General features: G+C 42.8%; 1 protein-coding gene across 8 annotated transcripts in view; it reads left to right on the top strand.

Moving 5' to 3' along the window:
- The first annotated feature begins 737 nt into the window (after positions 1-737).
- The window catches only part of LOC125464525 (kinase suppressor of Ras 1-like), a 173682-nt gene continuing 157445 nt past the window's right edge, over positions 738-16974 (top strand). For 7 of the 8 annotated variants that reach the window (XR_007250029.2, XM_048556988.2, XM_048556993.2 and 4 more), the window contains exon 1: positions 738-1268. Coding sequence is in view for 6 of the 8 variants with exons in the window: in XM_048556988.2 (XP_048412945.1) it covers positions 1020-1268 (249 nt within the window). In the remaining 2 variants the exon portion in view is untranslated. Of the gene's footprint in view, positions 1269-2273; positions 2571-16974 lie in introns of those variants that run through there. The other variant, XM_048556995.2, reaches the window with a different exon arrangement.

The raw sequence follows: 16974 nt of genomic DNA, 5'->3' as shown, positions 1-16974 counted from the left end.
CTAAGGTCAGCGCTATGCTCGTATAATAATTGGAATTGGCCACTGAAATTATTCAGGTGTTGCAGCATAAGTAATAAGTAATCTATTATGTTTTATTCTTGCAGGATATTTCACTTTGAGATTTTGAGTGGTTGACAGGTGCTGTGGAGACTTGTGATCATATGTCTGACAGACGAAAATCTTGTTCGTGAAGGTTTGTGGTTTACTTTTCAAATACAGGGAGAACTTCTGTTAGACTTGTGATTATTTACGGGTACCGCAGCATTGTTTAGCAATTGCCACACTATGAATGTCAAGAACATTTTTGAAAAGGGTGTCCAACTAGATCAACAAGTCTTGGGATTCAGGAAAGCAAGGGGACACCAGTGATAGCAAGGAAATCTGCGAGTACGGGAACGAGTCGCGATCAGTTAACTTGGATTAGAAAAGCTGTATGCAGCATGTTTATGCCGTTTATTGAGCTTTAAGGAGAGTCTGTTATGGGGTTTGTGGGGAGGATGAGGGAGGCATGGCGCCTGGCGGGAATTGTAGTTGGATTTCTTCAGCCTCGGGGCGTGACTACAAATCCCAGAAGGCAGAGCGAGAGGTGCTGCACCCCGGGAATTGTAGTCGGTTTCCTCCCTGTCTTGTGGGCTCTGCCGTGGAAATTGACAACAAATCCCAGAAGGCAGAGCGCGTAGTCCCATAGCAACCGCTCACGGCCCCCTCCCCCCACACCGCCGAAGGGGAAGAGGAGAAGAAAATAAACGAAGCTGATCCATAGTATTAAGCGGCGTCTGGAGCTTCAGATGGGCTGCTGTCACACAGGAGAGGGACACTTACTAACTTGACAGCTGCATTTTTACTTTTGCACGTGTTTAGTTCAGCTTAATCATTTCAATAGATCTATATTTTCTGCAGTTTTCATGTTTTCTGTGTGAGGAAAACTTTTTTTTGTGTGGTGGCGGTTGTACTGAAATTAGGGTTCGGGAAGGGGGGAAAGGGGGGAAGACAAATATAACCAGGCCGAATGTTTAGGAATGGCTGAAGAGAACAGCAAGGGTCACAGCAATAAGATAAAGAAAGCTACGGTTGCTGAGGAAGAGGGGAGTGAGGAAGAGGAGGAGGACGAGGAGGAGGACGAAGGGGAGCTGAGTTTGGAGAAGGCCCTACAGCAGTGCGACCTGAACCAGGACATGATCGACATCAGCATCTCCAGCCTGGAGGGGCTCAGGACCAAATGTTCCGCTTCCAACGACTTGACACAACAGGAGATTCGGATGCTGGAGGTAAAACTGCATCCCTTGTGCTCTTTTTTTTGGTGGGGTGGGGACGAACATCCCGCCTTTGGAAAGAAATATAAACAAACGAGGAGAAGTCTGATGCACATGCAAACTGGGGCAAGTGAGAACAGAGGGTGGAAAACTGTCAGACACCCTCCACCCCCGTGCAGGGGCTGCAGATGGGGGAAAGATGAAGCTTCTGAGACTCAGACTTTTAGATTTAAAGCAGTACCGTCTGTTTTTCTAATGAATTCAGAAAATGGGTGCTTATGAAGGATTTACTTATTAGTCGTAATCCAGATATTTTGCACCTGCATGTATTATGCAGAGTCCTAGAGCACAGAACTGTGTACAACCATGACTGGAGCACACTGTCTGCATTGTTGATTAGGTGTGTAGAGTCATAGAGTTGTACAGCACGGAAACAGACCTTTCGGTCCAACTCGTTTATACCGAACAGAGCTTCCAAACGGACCTAACCCCGTTTGCCAGCATTTGACCCATATCCCTCCAGACCTTCCATACCGGTCTTTTATCTGACCTCCGAGATAGTAAGAATTGCCGATGCTGGAGTCTGAGATAAAAAGGTGTGGAGCTGGAGGAACACAACAGGCCAAGCAGCATCAGAGGTGCGGGAAAGCTGACGTTTCGGGTCCAGACGTTTCCTGCTCCTCTGAAGCTGCATGGCTGCTGTGTTCCTCCAGTTCCACACCTTGTTATCATTTTTATCTGACCTCGACCAGTTGCTGCTATTGAGAATGAAATCAAATGCGTTGCAATAATATCCGTTAAGATAAAAATTGTCCCAAGGTTGTTGAATTAAAATCCTCGCCCTTTATATCCGGACTTTGAATTTTTTTCCCGTTTGGCAAATTGCAGCAATTATTTTTGATTGTGAGCGGTTAACCAAGTCGTGTATAATTTTGTATTGTCGTGATGCTTTCTGTGCGTGGAAAACTACACAAAACTTGTCTGGTGGCAGGAGGTCTTAATTTTAAAATGTTACGTGTGTTAATTTGGAGTTTACTCACGGTTAGCCGTTTAATTGTGTTATTCACAGTCTTGGTTGGATGTTTTCAACTGAGACCAACAGCTGACGTTAACCCTTAATCCCCAAAACAACACATGTAGGTGAGCAGAGAGATCTTTTAGCAGCTTTCACTGCACAACTGACTTTACTTGTGCCTGGGTCGTGAGGATTCACAGATACTCCACCGAGATTGTCTGTCTAACTGTGTGGATCTATATATGTCAATGTGTCGCCTTGTAACAATCGTGTCAGCAGTTTGGTTTTGATGAGTGTTCCCGGTAAGCCGCTGTTATAACTCGCTTTGGAAATGTTTAAACCTGTCCAAATAGTAGTGTGCCTTTGGGTCTTTTTTTTTAACAAAAAAAAGGCGGCAGGACTCTAAGTTTCAGCAGACATGCTAGGAATATAATGGTGAATTTTCTGCCAGGCGTTCGGAAGGCTGTTAAATTTTATGTTTTCGAAGATTGGGTGCCGGCCCCTAGGCCCATGTTGATCAGACGCTGACTACAGTGCAAGGATGAGATCAGCATAACCTACTTCTCCCGAAATGTACCGTCGCAACACTGCAGCACTCGGGTGCCAGTTGTAAGCAGTTGTATTTTCAATGAAGATCAGGTTTTTTTGGCGGGGTGGCAGCAAGGAAGAAAGACGGGCCATGTTCCGAGGTTCTCGGGAATTTTCTTTAGGGTGTTCAAGGATTTTTTTGATGTTGTAATCTAACGTGTTTTCCAGTTGACTACTGACCAAGATCTCACACCAGTGTTAGCCATTTCTCTGGATAATAGATGTTCTCTGGCGGACATGCTTTGTTTTGTGGGTACTGGGTGGCAGCAGTATGAAAACCCTTTCTGCATTATTGGGGAATGAAGTAATAACTAGTCTCCACAGTTGTGTGTTGCGGCTGTTTCTAAAAATAGAGCAGAACAACTCCCCCTCGTTCTAGTTACAACGTGATAAGTATATGCCACAACCTCGAAAAGACTCTCCTTTGCCATTGACGTGATCCGAAAAGCAGTTGAAATGTAGTAATTCAGTTCCAAATGGTTTTTTAAAAATATAAATATATTTGATCTAGTTCTTCACGAAAGTACTTCTGGTCATGCCTCGGTGATAGAGGAATGTCGGTGACGTGCTGGGAATGGTTGCAACGTTGGGTGGGGGGCGGCCGGCCAAGGCATTAGATTACATTGCCTGTGTTTAGTTGAGAAGGATTGTGATGCCTTGCCTACTGTATTACATTTATCTAACTTTTTAGTATAAGTTTGGCCTGCATTGTATGGAATTTGCCTACTAAATGCTGTATTGAGCAGAGAATGTAATTGGATGGGCTCCTTGAGTTTTGTATATTCTCATAACCAATCCTCAGATTTTCTTTGTTTTTCAATATGCATATTTGATCATTTGTGCAAGCCTTGTATAACAGATTTCACATATTTTGGAAGGAATTGTAGCGGGTGTACTTTAAACAAACCCAGATTTCAGCATGTCACAAAGCAGAGGACGACTTTATGTTCAATTATGGAGTTATATGCATTAGCTATTAAATTGCTGTGTAATTTCAGAGCTAATCAGTCATAGTCCACCCATGTAATTGAGGACAGTATTACATTTTTATGGGGTGGAAGCAGACCATGTGGCCCATAGTGCTCGCACCAGCTCTTCAAACAAGCATCATTACCTCAGGCTACTTTTGCTGCGTTCCCCCATACCCTTCCACACTATTTCTATCCAAATAATCAACCAATGCCCAAGCGTATGGCCCAAGGAAACAGTTCAAACAATGTACCATTGTGGTTTGTCTATTTTCCCATGCATTTTGGAGTCCCCATCTTCATCTTGTGTACATATAAGAGGGTATAACAGTAAAGAATGTGCATTCCAGTAGTATCTACATTGTTGTAAGATGTCTAAAGAGAATTTACAGGAAAAATATCAAACAAAATTTGACATCAGACCATATAAGGAGATGTACAAAAGGAAGATCATGGAGGGACTTGAGTGTAGTAGTGGAGGCCCTGATTTTTGCCAAGGCAGAGAGCGTCTCCACTGTAGGGATTACAAAATCCTGCCCCTAAAAAGAGCATCTCTTATGTTCCCTGGGCAGATCAGGGTCAAGCTGTACTTTAAGCATGTATGGCGCCTGGAGGCAGCTGACAGTTTAAGTGACCAGCTGTCTCCACTGACATCAGATTTTGGATTGCCTACTGCCTGGAACCTGAATTGTCATGATTAAACAGGTTAGAACAAGTCTATACTCGTGTGTTTCTTTTGGATGTCTGGTACCCCTTTCGAGAACTGAGGTAGACATGACTCCAGGGTACTTTGGAGTCATGGGTATCAAGGATCCTTTTGTATGGAAGGAGGTGGATAGTATCAGGTTCTCTTTGGAACTGTTTATTGTGGAGAACATTTCATAAACCCTTAGAACCATCTGAATGATTAAGATGTGTCAACATGTCTATGTATGAATGAGTGTGCTTTACTCTAAGCGTTGAAACTGTCATTCTAGAAATATAATTTTTTTTTCTCTAATGTTAAAAAGTACTGGTGGATAATCAATGAATTGGCAGGTGAGGAGCAAAGCGTGGCAGGCATTGTGGCTCAGGGTCATGCAGGATCCTGGGGTACTGGTAGAGGACTTTAGGCTTTTTGGGCACTGTTTGAGGCCGAGGGGAATTGATGAATGAGGACTGAAACAATGTTTTGTTTTAAATTTTCCTCCTTTTTGAGATTTCAAGGCACGTTTTGGATTTGTGAAAAGGCATACTTTTGCATTAAAAGTGCATAACGTTGCTAACCAAATGAGTTTATCAAGAAACTGTCCAAAAGTGTGGAGTTAAAATAAAGTTAGCTATTTCAGAGTGCTTATCCATTTAAAATCATTCTTGGAGTTGTTGAATTACTGATTTCCCAAACTATAATTTTCACAATGGGATGCCTATTGGAGGACAGCTCCGACAGTGTATTCCTTGAAATGTTTGTTGACTAATGGTCTTAAGCACTCTAGTGAAATATTTGGTACAAAAGGGATTTGTTGGTACAATTTCACTTTTTGGACATTTGTTTTTGCAGGAATAGGTGGCCTTTGTCAATAGCGATGCCTCAGTAATCCAATAAATTTTATTTTCTGTCAAGATGCCTCCTGATTAATACCCATACTGAATGATAAGTGAGATGGCATGGGGTGGGAAGGACAAAGAATAGTGGATGGGTGATATGATTGGCACTGTTGGTATAGGGGCTGTAAATCCTCGAGTAAATGGCTGTATGGACAAATGAAGGCATATGAGGGATGGCACAGAGGGTATAAAGGGTCATGATGTATAGTGTGGTATGGGAAATATGAAGGCCCATTGGGAATGAGTGCAGGGGCAAATGTTGGCATCAATGAGTGAGGAGGTGAGAGTAGGAGGGATGTTTTCTGATTTAATCTTTACTTTTACATTTTGAACACAATGCTGGAGTCCCCAGGCAGGCTTTTCACCTAGATGGATAGGTCTATTTGTAATGATTTAGCATTATCTTATTCTGCCCCATTATGAATGTTTATGTCAGCACACGAGAAACATAAAAAAGATGAAAAATGCTTTCAGCATTTGACTGGAGTCTGGTTTCACCCACTTCACTTTCTCATTTCCTGACGAGCATTTGTAAGAACGGAAGGGTTCTCCAAGTACATTAAGAGCAAGAGATAAACTAGAGAGTTTTGTGCCCCTTAAAGATCAAAGAGAGGTCATCTTTGTGTTGAACCTCAGGAGATTGAGAGATATTAAATGAATATTTTGTCAGTTTTTACTGTGGACAAAGAAATGTTAGCGAGAGAACATGGAAATAAGATGTTGTTGTTTTGAAAACAGTTTATGTTACAGAGGAGGAAGTGCTGGAGGCCTTAGAAAATATAAAGATGTGTAAATCTCCAGGACCTGATCCAGTGTATCCCAGGATATCGTGGGAAATCGGGGAGGAAATTGCAGAGTTCCGTGGGGAAATGCTTGTATCACCTATAACTATGGGTGAGGTGGTGGATGACTGGAGAGTGGCTAATGTGCCTTTGTTTAAGAAGGGATGTCAGGAGAAGCCTGGGAACTATAGAGCTGTGAGTCTGATTTTGGTGGTAGGTAAGTTATTGGAGGTGATTCTGAAAGACAGGATTTATATGCATTTGGAGAGGGAAGGCATAGATAGAGTCAGCATGGTTTAGTGTGAGGGAAATCACGTCTTGCAAACTTGAGTTTTTTTTGAGAAAGTACCGAAGAAGAATGATGAGGGCAGAGTGGTATCCATTGTTTACTTGAACTTTAGTAAAGCCTTTGCTCAGGTTCTGCATGGCTCGATTAATTGTAACGCTCGATCACATGGTATTCAGTGTGAACTTGCCAGTTGGATACAAAACTGGCTTAATGGTGGGAGACAGAGCGGTGGTGGAAGTTGTTTTTTGGAATGAAGGACTGTGGCCAACAGTATTCCACGGGGATCAGTACTAGGTCCACTTTTGTTTTCATTTATATAAATGATTTAGAAGAGAATTTAAAAGGCATGGTTACTAAGTTTGCAGATAACACCAAAATTGGTGGTATATCGGTCAGTGAAGGATGCTACCTAAGATTACAAAGTGATCTTGATCAATTGATTCATTGGGCTGAGGAGTGGCTAATGAAGTTTAATTTGGATAAATGCAAGGCATTGCATTTTGCAACAAACAAACAAGGGCAGGATTTATTCAATTAAAAGTAAGGCCCTGGGTAGTGTTGTGGAACAAAGACACTTAGGGACTCATCTCTTTGATATTTGCATCACATTAGGACAGGGTGGTTAAGAAAGCATTTAGCATGCTTAGCCTCATTGCTCAGACCTTTGAGTATAGGAGTTAGGACATCATGTTGAGGTTGTACTCAACATTGGTGAGGCCTCTTCTGGAGTACTGTGTCCAGTTCTGGTCACTCTGTTATTGGAAAGAAATTATCAAGTTGGAGAGGGTTTGGAAAAGATTTACCAGGATGTTGCTGGGAATGGAATGTTTGAGTTATAAGTAGAAGCTAGATAGGCTGGGACTCTTTTCACTGGAGGTAGGTGATTTGCGGTGATCTTCGAGAGGTTTTTAAAATCATGAGTATTGTAGGTAAGGTGAATAGCCAAAATCTTTCCCACAGGGTGGGGCATTTCAAGACTAGGGGTCATATTTTTAAGGTGAGAAGTGAAAGATTTAAAGACATGAGGGGCAACTCTTTTACATAGAGGGCGGTTAGTGTGTGGAATGAGGAAGTGGATATCATTGGTGTTTAAAAGATGTTTGGGTAAGTATATGAATAAGAAATATGGGCCAAGCACAGGCAGGTGGAGCTAGTTTAGTTTGGCATAATGGTCAGCATGGGATGATTGGACCAAAGGGTTTCTTTCCATGCTGTATAATGCTATGACTCTGCTTCTGCAAAATATTTCTCTCAGAAAAAGAAGAATTATGATCTGCATTATCATGGCTCACTTGCCTTTCTGTTTGCAGATAGCGGCAGTAGTAACATTTAATTTTTAAAAGGTAATTTGTTGTTAGAGTGTTTGTTTTTTAAAAGTAGGTTGGTTTGTAATCAATCTTTTCTTATCTTTTTTGTAAATAGACCCACTCCTGATTTTAAATTACCACATGACTATTCTGATCTGTATAAATTTACATGGAACAACTTACTTGGGCAAAAGAATCATATACATATTTGAATATTGAACTGCTTCCAAAAAATGCATGATTGCAGATGGTCATTTATTGAATAAATTGGTTGTCTCTGTTTTTAGTTTCCCCTTCAATTTCATATACTAAATTAATTTGGGCATAGATTGACATGGAATGGGATGACCTGCATTAAAACAAAGGAGGAAAAATTTTGATCTACTGTCCTATGCGTTTTACTTATACACTTATTCTGAGAATGTCACATGCATTCCAGATGTTTTACATTTCATAAAACATCAGCCAAAACATTTTATTTGGCTTTGAAAAGACAGCAAAACAAAAAAGATAAATAGCTCCAATGTAGAGAGAGTACAAGAATTAAGTTGCTTTTCAAAAGACTTCTGGATATATTTTGATATAAGCATGCAGAAAGATCAACTGCATGTTATTCTTTACAATTGTGTGTCAGACCAAATTTGAGCGATGCCGGTGATGATCAGGCAGTATGGCAGATGATTGGGTTTGGGAAAATTTAAAGTTTGTGGAAGTTCCTATAGCAAATAGTGACACTTTGAATCCAGTTTCTTTTGCCACCAAGCTCTACCAGCCAGACAACTGTATGTATTGGAATATATTTTAAATATTGTTAGAAACCTGCTGTGAAATCAGAAAGTACTAGAAATACATACAAAGGTTGTTAGCATCTGGTGTTTAGAAAAGGGAGCAATTGTGTAGAAGAGTTTCAACCTGAAATAACTTACTTATCACTTTGGCATTTTCTATTTTTATTCTTTACGTCACTTTCTGGAACAGGAGAGCACTTGCGTGGTTTCATCTGGGTGGAGGTGAAAGCAGGGAAAAAAAGGACAAGAAAATCGGTCAGCATCAATTCCATTCCTATTTCTACTGGACTGATAATCCCCATAATGTTGAACACAGCATTCAGTCAATTTCCCTGTGGCTGTCTTAGCAAGGATCGAGATCTGGCAACTGGCCATTTAGTGAATTTTAGTAAAATGGTGACTTTAAAGAGTGGGGCAGTGGAAGATTGGGAATGCGAGAGACATTATGAAATGGAGGACAATAAGAGATGGAAATTAATCATAAAAGTGCATGTGACCTGTTCATCTGTTGAATAAGGAAGTGTGTAGCAGATAAAAGGGTGACCTTAAGGAAGCAGTAAAAAGAAACTTGATGCATGTTTGTTATCTTAAAATCTAGTCTAATATCCTATTTGACTTGGCGGCTAATTTTGTTTGATACTGCTTCTAATTCATTCAAGACCCTTGATAAATGCTGTTTGTTACAGAGGTTTGTGGAAGATTGTTGGAAAATGCAAATATGGTAAAAATGTAAATTACATACTTTTATTTGGATAAACTTTCCTGTTCTGTTGCCTGTGTCTTCATCTCTGTCTCTGATCAATGTAGCTCTTTGAAGTAATGCACGTACTTTCACTCACCTACTTCCTCCTTCACTTTTTTGTGGTAGAAGTTGTGCCATAGGAATAATTTAATAACAGGTGAAGGAACATAAAAAGATAATTAAAATCAGAGAGAGAGAGATCTATGAAGTGAGTGAGTAAAACATTGGAGTGGAAGAAGTAGTTAAGAAGTCTAGCTCCAGTAAATGATCTTTATACAACCACATGGAGTATAAGGCACAAATTCAACTTGAAAGTATGACATAATCACTGCTGTCTTCCAAATACATTTCTTTCAGGCCTCGGAACTAAATATGCCAGGTTAAAAGGTTACAGGAAGGTTGAGAAAGTGTTAGGGTGGACAAATGATTAAATATGAAATCACTTCAGTAAGAAAGGGAAAGAAGAAAGCATAAAATGGAAATGTTATAGGTAGAATAACATAGAAAAGGATTTAAAACTAGAGTGGCACATGTGGCAGCTCCTTGATATCTTTGGGTAGTTGTTTATATAAATGTAGAGATTAGATAAGTGCGTTGCAAAGGCAATGTAGTTTTAATGGAAGTTGAACTTTTATATAACAAATTATGTAAATCTGGGATTTCTCAAGAAGATAATGCATTTCTTGTGTTTAGGGCAGGTTTCTGCAGTAATATGATGCAGAATCAATATGTTGCATGCCAAATTAGGTTGTTGACTAAATCTAATCAATTACTCATTCCTAACATTCTGTGAATATTTATCTGACAGCAATCCAGATATGGTCATTTGTGTTTGATCGGAAGAAAGGTACAACAGCTAAGTAATGCTGACTTCAGTAGGATAAGACAGAAACTCTGTACTGTAAACTGGACAAATCTAGTAAATTGTTAAGACTAATATGCATACTACAAATCTGGTATTATGAAGGTTGGGCCTGGTATCATTGCTGCAGAATGTTCAAGTATTGGGGGATGTGGGAAGTGGGTGAAGAGACTGCTGCTAAGCTCCTACTGGAATCTACCTTTGCAAAGAAGGTCTGAGGAGTGATGCAGTGGTTTTTGTCAAGGTTCATCCCAAGCAGCTCTGCGATGCCAGGCTCTGCTCTGTGGGCTGTTCCCTAGGATGTGCACAGAGACACTCATCAGCTGTGCCTGGAGGACCATCAACTCGGTGAAAGTTGATCTTTGATCTGCCCAAAGTATAAAGAATTGACCTTGACCGTGTGTCCCAAACTGGCACATGCCAAGGCCCAAGGCTATGTGCTGAGGGTTGCACTATTGCCAAGACAGATTGGGGAAAGACCACTGTCTGAGGACTTTGAGCCTGAGTATAATAGGGTCTGTTTATTTCTCAGAACTCTGCCCTGTTGCCTCAAAATGTATTTAAATATCTTTTCTGCATGTGTTTTAAAATCCCTTTTGTTTCCTATGACTGCGCAGTAGCTCTGTGAGATGTAAAATTTCAACATGTCATTTCTTTTTTTTCTGGCTGTAAAGATTGTACAGAACAGACTGAGAACCCTTAATGTAATTAGAGACATTTTCTCTAATGAATAAAGTATAATTTTGGCCCTAGGAGTCAAGTGTTCTACTTTGCCAAAAACAAAAGCTAAAAAGGTAAGAGTGAGCAATTAAATTTTAAGAAAAGCGGATATCCTCGTAAATGGGAGAGGTGCAATAAATTTCCTAGGATGATCAAAACAACAAGGAGAAAGGAAACTTGCAATAGGTATCAAATAAACATGAGAATTGGAATTGCATTACTTTGTTAATACAACATGGGTTCCACGAAAAACAATAAATGATATTATCAGTGAAAATTAAGGGAATGATGAACATGTTGAGTAACTATTTTGACAGCGTACTAACAACTTGCACAAGGTTATTTTTCTCATGCCGCTATAGTGATTGTATTGAGGTCAGCTGGGTGGACCTCAAAATGAGTTCCCTGATTGGGGCTGCGAATCGGGTCCAAATCAGGGAACCCTGGCTGACAGATATGAACAGGCATGCAAGAGGTTCTGTTCCCTCTGAGGGAGTCGCCTCATTTTCAAGGACTGTCCAGGTCGAAGTAAAAGGTGATTTTTGTGAATGGTACTGGCCTTTGTTGAGTTATTTCAGTGGTGACCAGAGAACAGCATACTCCTGAAGAAATGTGCGCAGAATAGTTTGTCTTTGTGTTGGAGTAAGCATTTCTAACAACATGCATTATTTGGGAAGCTTAACTCGCTCAATCTGTCATCGAAGACAGGGTCCAATATGTGGAAAAAATGTATTATTTTCTCCAGGTAAGTGACATTGGGGCAGATGAAAGCAATGAGTAATTCTCCTGACAGTTCATTAGGAGCCTAACTTTCCCCAAAGCACTAGATATGAAACCTTTCATGAGTTGACTGATGTAGTTTGGGAATATTATGACTCTAATATTATGCCTCTAATTCTGAGATGCTATCGGCTTTACTTGGCAATTTGAGAACCAGGGAAATCTGTATCAGGATTTTTCATGAGGTCAAGATGATCGGCAGAGGATTTGGCTTTGATTTAATCCTTAATGAGATGCTGAGAGATTGTTTAACATGTGGGATTAATGATGTAACCATGCAAAAGTGCCTACTAGGTGGAGCTCAACTGGACTTCAGGCGCTACAACTGGCTCTATCAATGGAAAATGCGGCAAGTGGAACGTGAGTTGCAGAGTATTCTGATGGAAATGGACATCCTGCCAGTCCAGCTTGGGGAACACCACTTGAGGGAAGTCAGTTGCACAGTCTCACTCAGGACATGTCCTGAACAGAGGTGCTGTAGATCCGCCCACATGGTATGCGAACTCAAGAATGGGAATGGCTAGGTAAACCCAGGACTTGGTTACATGTTGTCTGTGCAGGTCCTTTCATGGACTGAACATTCTTCTTCGTCATCAAAGTTAAATCTGATCTTCCCAGACCTGGAGTGTGGGAGGGTGAAATGGCATTAGGATCGCCAATGGAACATGAGACTCCATTAAGCGCGAGAGGCAGTTTACTTGCAGGGATGAAGTTTGGTGTAAGAACTATGGCATGAGTATGAGGTGTGGTTGATGCAAGGTTAGGCCCAGTGATGTATAAAGTTCGGGGAGGTGTGATGTCCACATGCATGTTCAGGACCCATATGTATGCTGTAAACTCGCAAATGGTGCAGGAGCAAAATATGCCTGGCACCTTGACTGCCTTTCTGACTGTTCCAGTGCCTGTGAGTTCTCCGTATTCATCAAGCATTGAAGATATCTTGAAATCTGAAATTGACATGGTGGACGTTGCTGCCTTAATACCTGAAGAGGAGAATGAATTTCTTCAGTGATGTTCTGGGCGCAAATGGTGAGCTACTGTGCATTATGTGTCACCTGTATTAGAGGCAGAGTTGGAGGAATCTGGCGCGATGCTAAAATGCCTCAGGAGAAGCTGCAAAATAATAACTGGCCTATGTCCTTTGTCCTTTGACTGGGGGGAGGGATGTAGTGAATGTAACAATGGCAGCCAGGTGGACCTCATAGAATATGAATTCATTGATTGGGCCAAATTAGTAGCCCCAATCAAGAAGTTCTGGCTGACAGATAAGAACAGAAGTGTGAGAGGTTGTGATGGCTCTGAGGAAGCTGGATTAATGACAAAGACTCTCCACGTGTAAATAAAGGATGATTTGGAGGTGAGATACTGCTTCTGCAGAGTTATTTCAGCCACCATTGCTGTTTTTGCTGATCGTGGGTTTCCTTCAGGTGCTCCGGTTTCCTCCCACAGTCCAAAGATGTGCAGGTTAGATGGATCAGCCATGTAAAATTGCCCGTATTGTTCAGGGGTGCGTGGGGGATGGGTGTGGGTGGGATGCTTCAAGCGGTGGTGTGGGCTGGTTGGGCCGAAGGGTCTGTTTCCACACTGTAGGGAATCTAATCTAATCTAATCTAAAGGTACAGACACGAATCCTGACAGCTGTGCACATGATAAGTGGCTGGGAGTTAAGCATTCTGGGTAATTTTTGGAAAGGTGTGGAAGAGACTGTTGCACGTTTCCTTCAGGAATGTGATCAGAGATAATGGGAACTGCAGATGCTGGAGAATCCAAGATAACAAAGTATGGAGCTGGATGAACACATTAGGCCAAGCTGCACCTTAGGAGCACAAAAGCTGACATTTCAGGCTTAGACCCTTCATCAGAAATGGGGGATGGGGAGAGGATTCTGAAATAAATAGGGAGGTGGGGGGAGGCGGACCAAAGATGGATAGAGGAGAAGAAAAGTGGAGAGGAGAGTATAGGTGGGGAGGTCAGGAGGGGATAGGTCAGTCCGGGGAGGACGGACAGGTCAAAGGGGCGGGATGAGGTTAGTAGGTAGGAAATGGGGTGTGGCTTGAGGTGGGAGGAGGGGATAGGTGAGAGGAAGAACAGGTTAGAGAGGCGGGGACAAGCTGGGCTGGTTTTGGGATGCAGTAGGGGGAGGGGAGATTTTGAAACTGGTGAAATCCACATAGATACCATTGGGCTGCAGGGTTCCCAAGCAGAATGAGTTGCTGTTCCTGCAACCTACAGGTGGCATCATTATGGCACTGCAGGAGGCCCATGATGGACATGTCGTCTAAGGAATGGGAGGGTACCCACCTTCCTGCAAAAGTCGCATCTCCTGTTACCAATTCTTTTGCCTCTGCCACATCTGCTCCCAGGATGAGGCATTCCACTCTCGTACATCCCAGATGTCCTTGTTCTTCAAGGATCGCAACCCCACCCCGGTGGTTGACCACGTCTCCCGCATTTCCCGCAACTCATCCCTCACACCCTGCCCCAGTGATAACCGCCAAAAGAGAATCCCCCTAGTCCTCACATACCACCCCACCAACCTCCGGATACAACGCATCATCCTCCGACACTTCTGCCATCTTCAATCCAACCCCACCACCAAAAACATTTTTCCCACCCTACCCTTGCCTGCCTTCTGGAGAGACCACTCTGTCCGTGACTCCCTTGTCCGCACAACACTCCCCTCCAACCCCACTACACCCGGCACTTTCCCCTGCAACCGCAAGAAGTGCTACACTTGCCCCCACACCTCCTCCCTCACCCCCATCCCAGGCCCAAGATGACTTTCCACATCACGCAGATGTTCACCTGCACATCCGCCAATGTGGTATACTGCATCCACTATACCTGTTGTGGCTACCTCTACATTAGGGAAACCAAGTGGAGGCTTGGGGACTGCTTTGCAGAACACCTACGCTTGGTTCTCAATAAACAACTGCACCTCCCAGTCGCGAACCATTTTTAACTCTTTCCCCCCCCCCCCATTCCTTAGACGACATGTCCATCCTGGGCCTCCTGCAGTGCCATAATGATGCCACCGTTAGGTTGCAGGAACAGCAAAACAACAACGCATATTCCGCTTGGGAACCCTGCAGCCCAATGGTATCAATGTTGATTTCACCAGCTTCAAAATCTCCGCTTCCCCCATTGCATCCCAAAACCAGCCCAGCTCATCCCCGCCTCCCTAAACTGTTCTTCCTCTCCCCTATTCCTTCCTCCCACCTCAAGCTGAGCCTCCATTTCCTACCTACTAACCTCATCCCACCCCCTTGACCAGTCTGTCCTCCCTGGACTGACCTATCCCCTCTATACCTCCCCACCTATACCGGTTGCTGGAGTCAATTATATAAAATGAAATTACGACTCATTTGGATAGCAGTAACAGAATAGGTCAGAGTCAGCATGGATTTATGAAGGGGAAATCGTGCTTGACTAATCTTCTGGAATTTTTTGAGGATGTATCTATGAAGATGGATAAGGGAGAACCAGTGGATGTAGTGTACCTGGACTTTCAGAAAGCCTTGGATAAAGTCCCGTATAGGAGGTTGGCGAACAAAATTAGGGCACATGGTATTGGGGGCAAAATACTGAGTTGGATTGAAAATTGGCTGGCTGACAGGAAGCAAAGAGTAGTGATAAACGGTTCTCTTTCGGAATGGCAGGCAGTGACCAGTGGGGTATCACAAGGTTCGGTGCTGGGACTGCAGCTGTTTACTATATATATTAATGATATAGACGAAGGCATTAGAAGTAATATTAGCAAATTTGCTGATGACACAAAGTTGGGTGTCAATGTGAAATGTGAGGAGGATGTTATGAGAATACAGGGTGACTTGGACAGGCTAGGTGAGTGGACGGATGCATGGCAGATGCAGTTTAATGTGGATAAATGTGTGCTTATACACTTTGGTGGCAAGAACAGGAAGGCAGATTACTATCTCAATGGAGTCAAGTTAGGTAAAGGGGAAACACAACGAGATCTAGGTGTTCTTGTACATCAGTCAATGAAAGCAATCATGCAGGTACAGCAGGCAGTGAAGAAAGCTAATAGCATGCTGGCCTTCATAACAAGAGGAATTGAGTATAGGAGCAAAGAGGTCCTTCTGCAGCTGTACAGGGCCCTGGTGAGACCACACCTGGAGTATTGTGTGCAGTTTTGGTCTCCCAATTTGAGGAAGGACATTCTTGCTATTGAGGGAGTGCAGCGTAGGTTCACGAGGTCAATTCCCGGAATGGCGGGACTATCATATGTTGAAAGATTGGAGCGACTGGGCTTGTATACTCTTGAGTTTAGAAGGATGAGAGGGGATCTGATTGAGGTGTATAAGATTATTAAGGGATTGGACACTGTGGAGGCAGGAAGCATGTTTCCGCTGCTGGGTGAGCCCAGGACCAAAGGACACAGTTTAAAAATAAGGAGTAGGCTATTTAGAACAGAGTTGAGGAAAAACCTCTTCACCCAGAGAGTGGTGGATATATGGAATGCTCTGCCCCAGAAGGCAGTGGAGGCCAGCTCTCTGGATGCTTTCAAGAAAGAGATAGCTAGAGCTCTTAAAGATAGAGGAATCAAGGGTTATTGGGATAAGGCAGGAACAGGATACTGATTGTGGATGATCAGCCATGATCGTAATGAATGCTGGTGCTGGCCCGAAGGGCCGAGTGGCCTATTCCAGCATCTATTGTCTATTGTCCTCTCCACCTATCTTCTCCTCTATCCATCTTTTATCTGCCTCCCCCTCTCTCCCTATTTATTTCAGAATCCTGTCCCCATCCCCCTTTTCTGATGAAAGGCCTAGGCCCGAAACAGCGGCTTTTATGCTCCTAGGATGCTGCTTGGCCTGCTGTGTTCATCCAGCTCCACACTTTGCAAAGGCACATTCCTGAAGGAGATAACAAAGAAAATCAGGACAGAGATGCAGTCTTTTTTCTGGCCAAGGTTTGTCCTGAGCAGCTGTGTGGTGCGGAACTGTGCACTCTGTGGGCTGTGAGACAAACATTAACTGAGTCTGAAAGACCATCAACTCCAATTAAAGGCGTTTTTTTGGTCTGCTGAAACATATTGGTTTTCCATTATGAAGAGTTGATCTTGACCGAGTGCTGTAGACTGGCACATTTTAAGGTCCGGCTGCTGGCCAGGCACTATGGAGAAAGAGCACTGTTTAAGGTCTTTCTGTCAAAGTATAATGGGGGCCCATTCAGTTGTCAAACCTCCTCCTTCCTTTTCTCCGCCCCCCCACCCCCCCGCCAAACCCACCCACCCCCGCTGGTTCAAAATGTAAATACTTTCTTTCTGTAT

This window comes from Stegostoma tigrinum, chromosome 27, assembly GCF_030684315.1.
Source record: "Stegostoma tigrinum isolate sSteTig4 chromosome 27, sSteTig4.hap1, whole genome shotgun sequence".
NCBI lineage: Eukaryota > Metazoa > Chordata > Chondrichthyes > Orectolobiformes > Stegostomatidae > Stegostoma > Stegostoma tigrinum.
The sequence above is the reverse complement of the archived record's forward strand: the minus strand, read 5'-3'. Positions and strand labels throughout refer to the sequence as shown.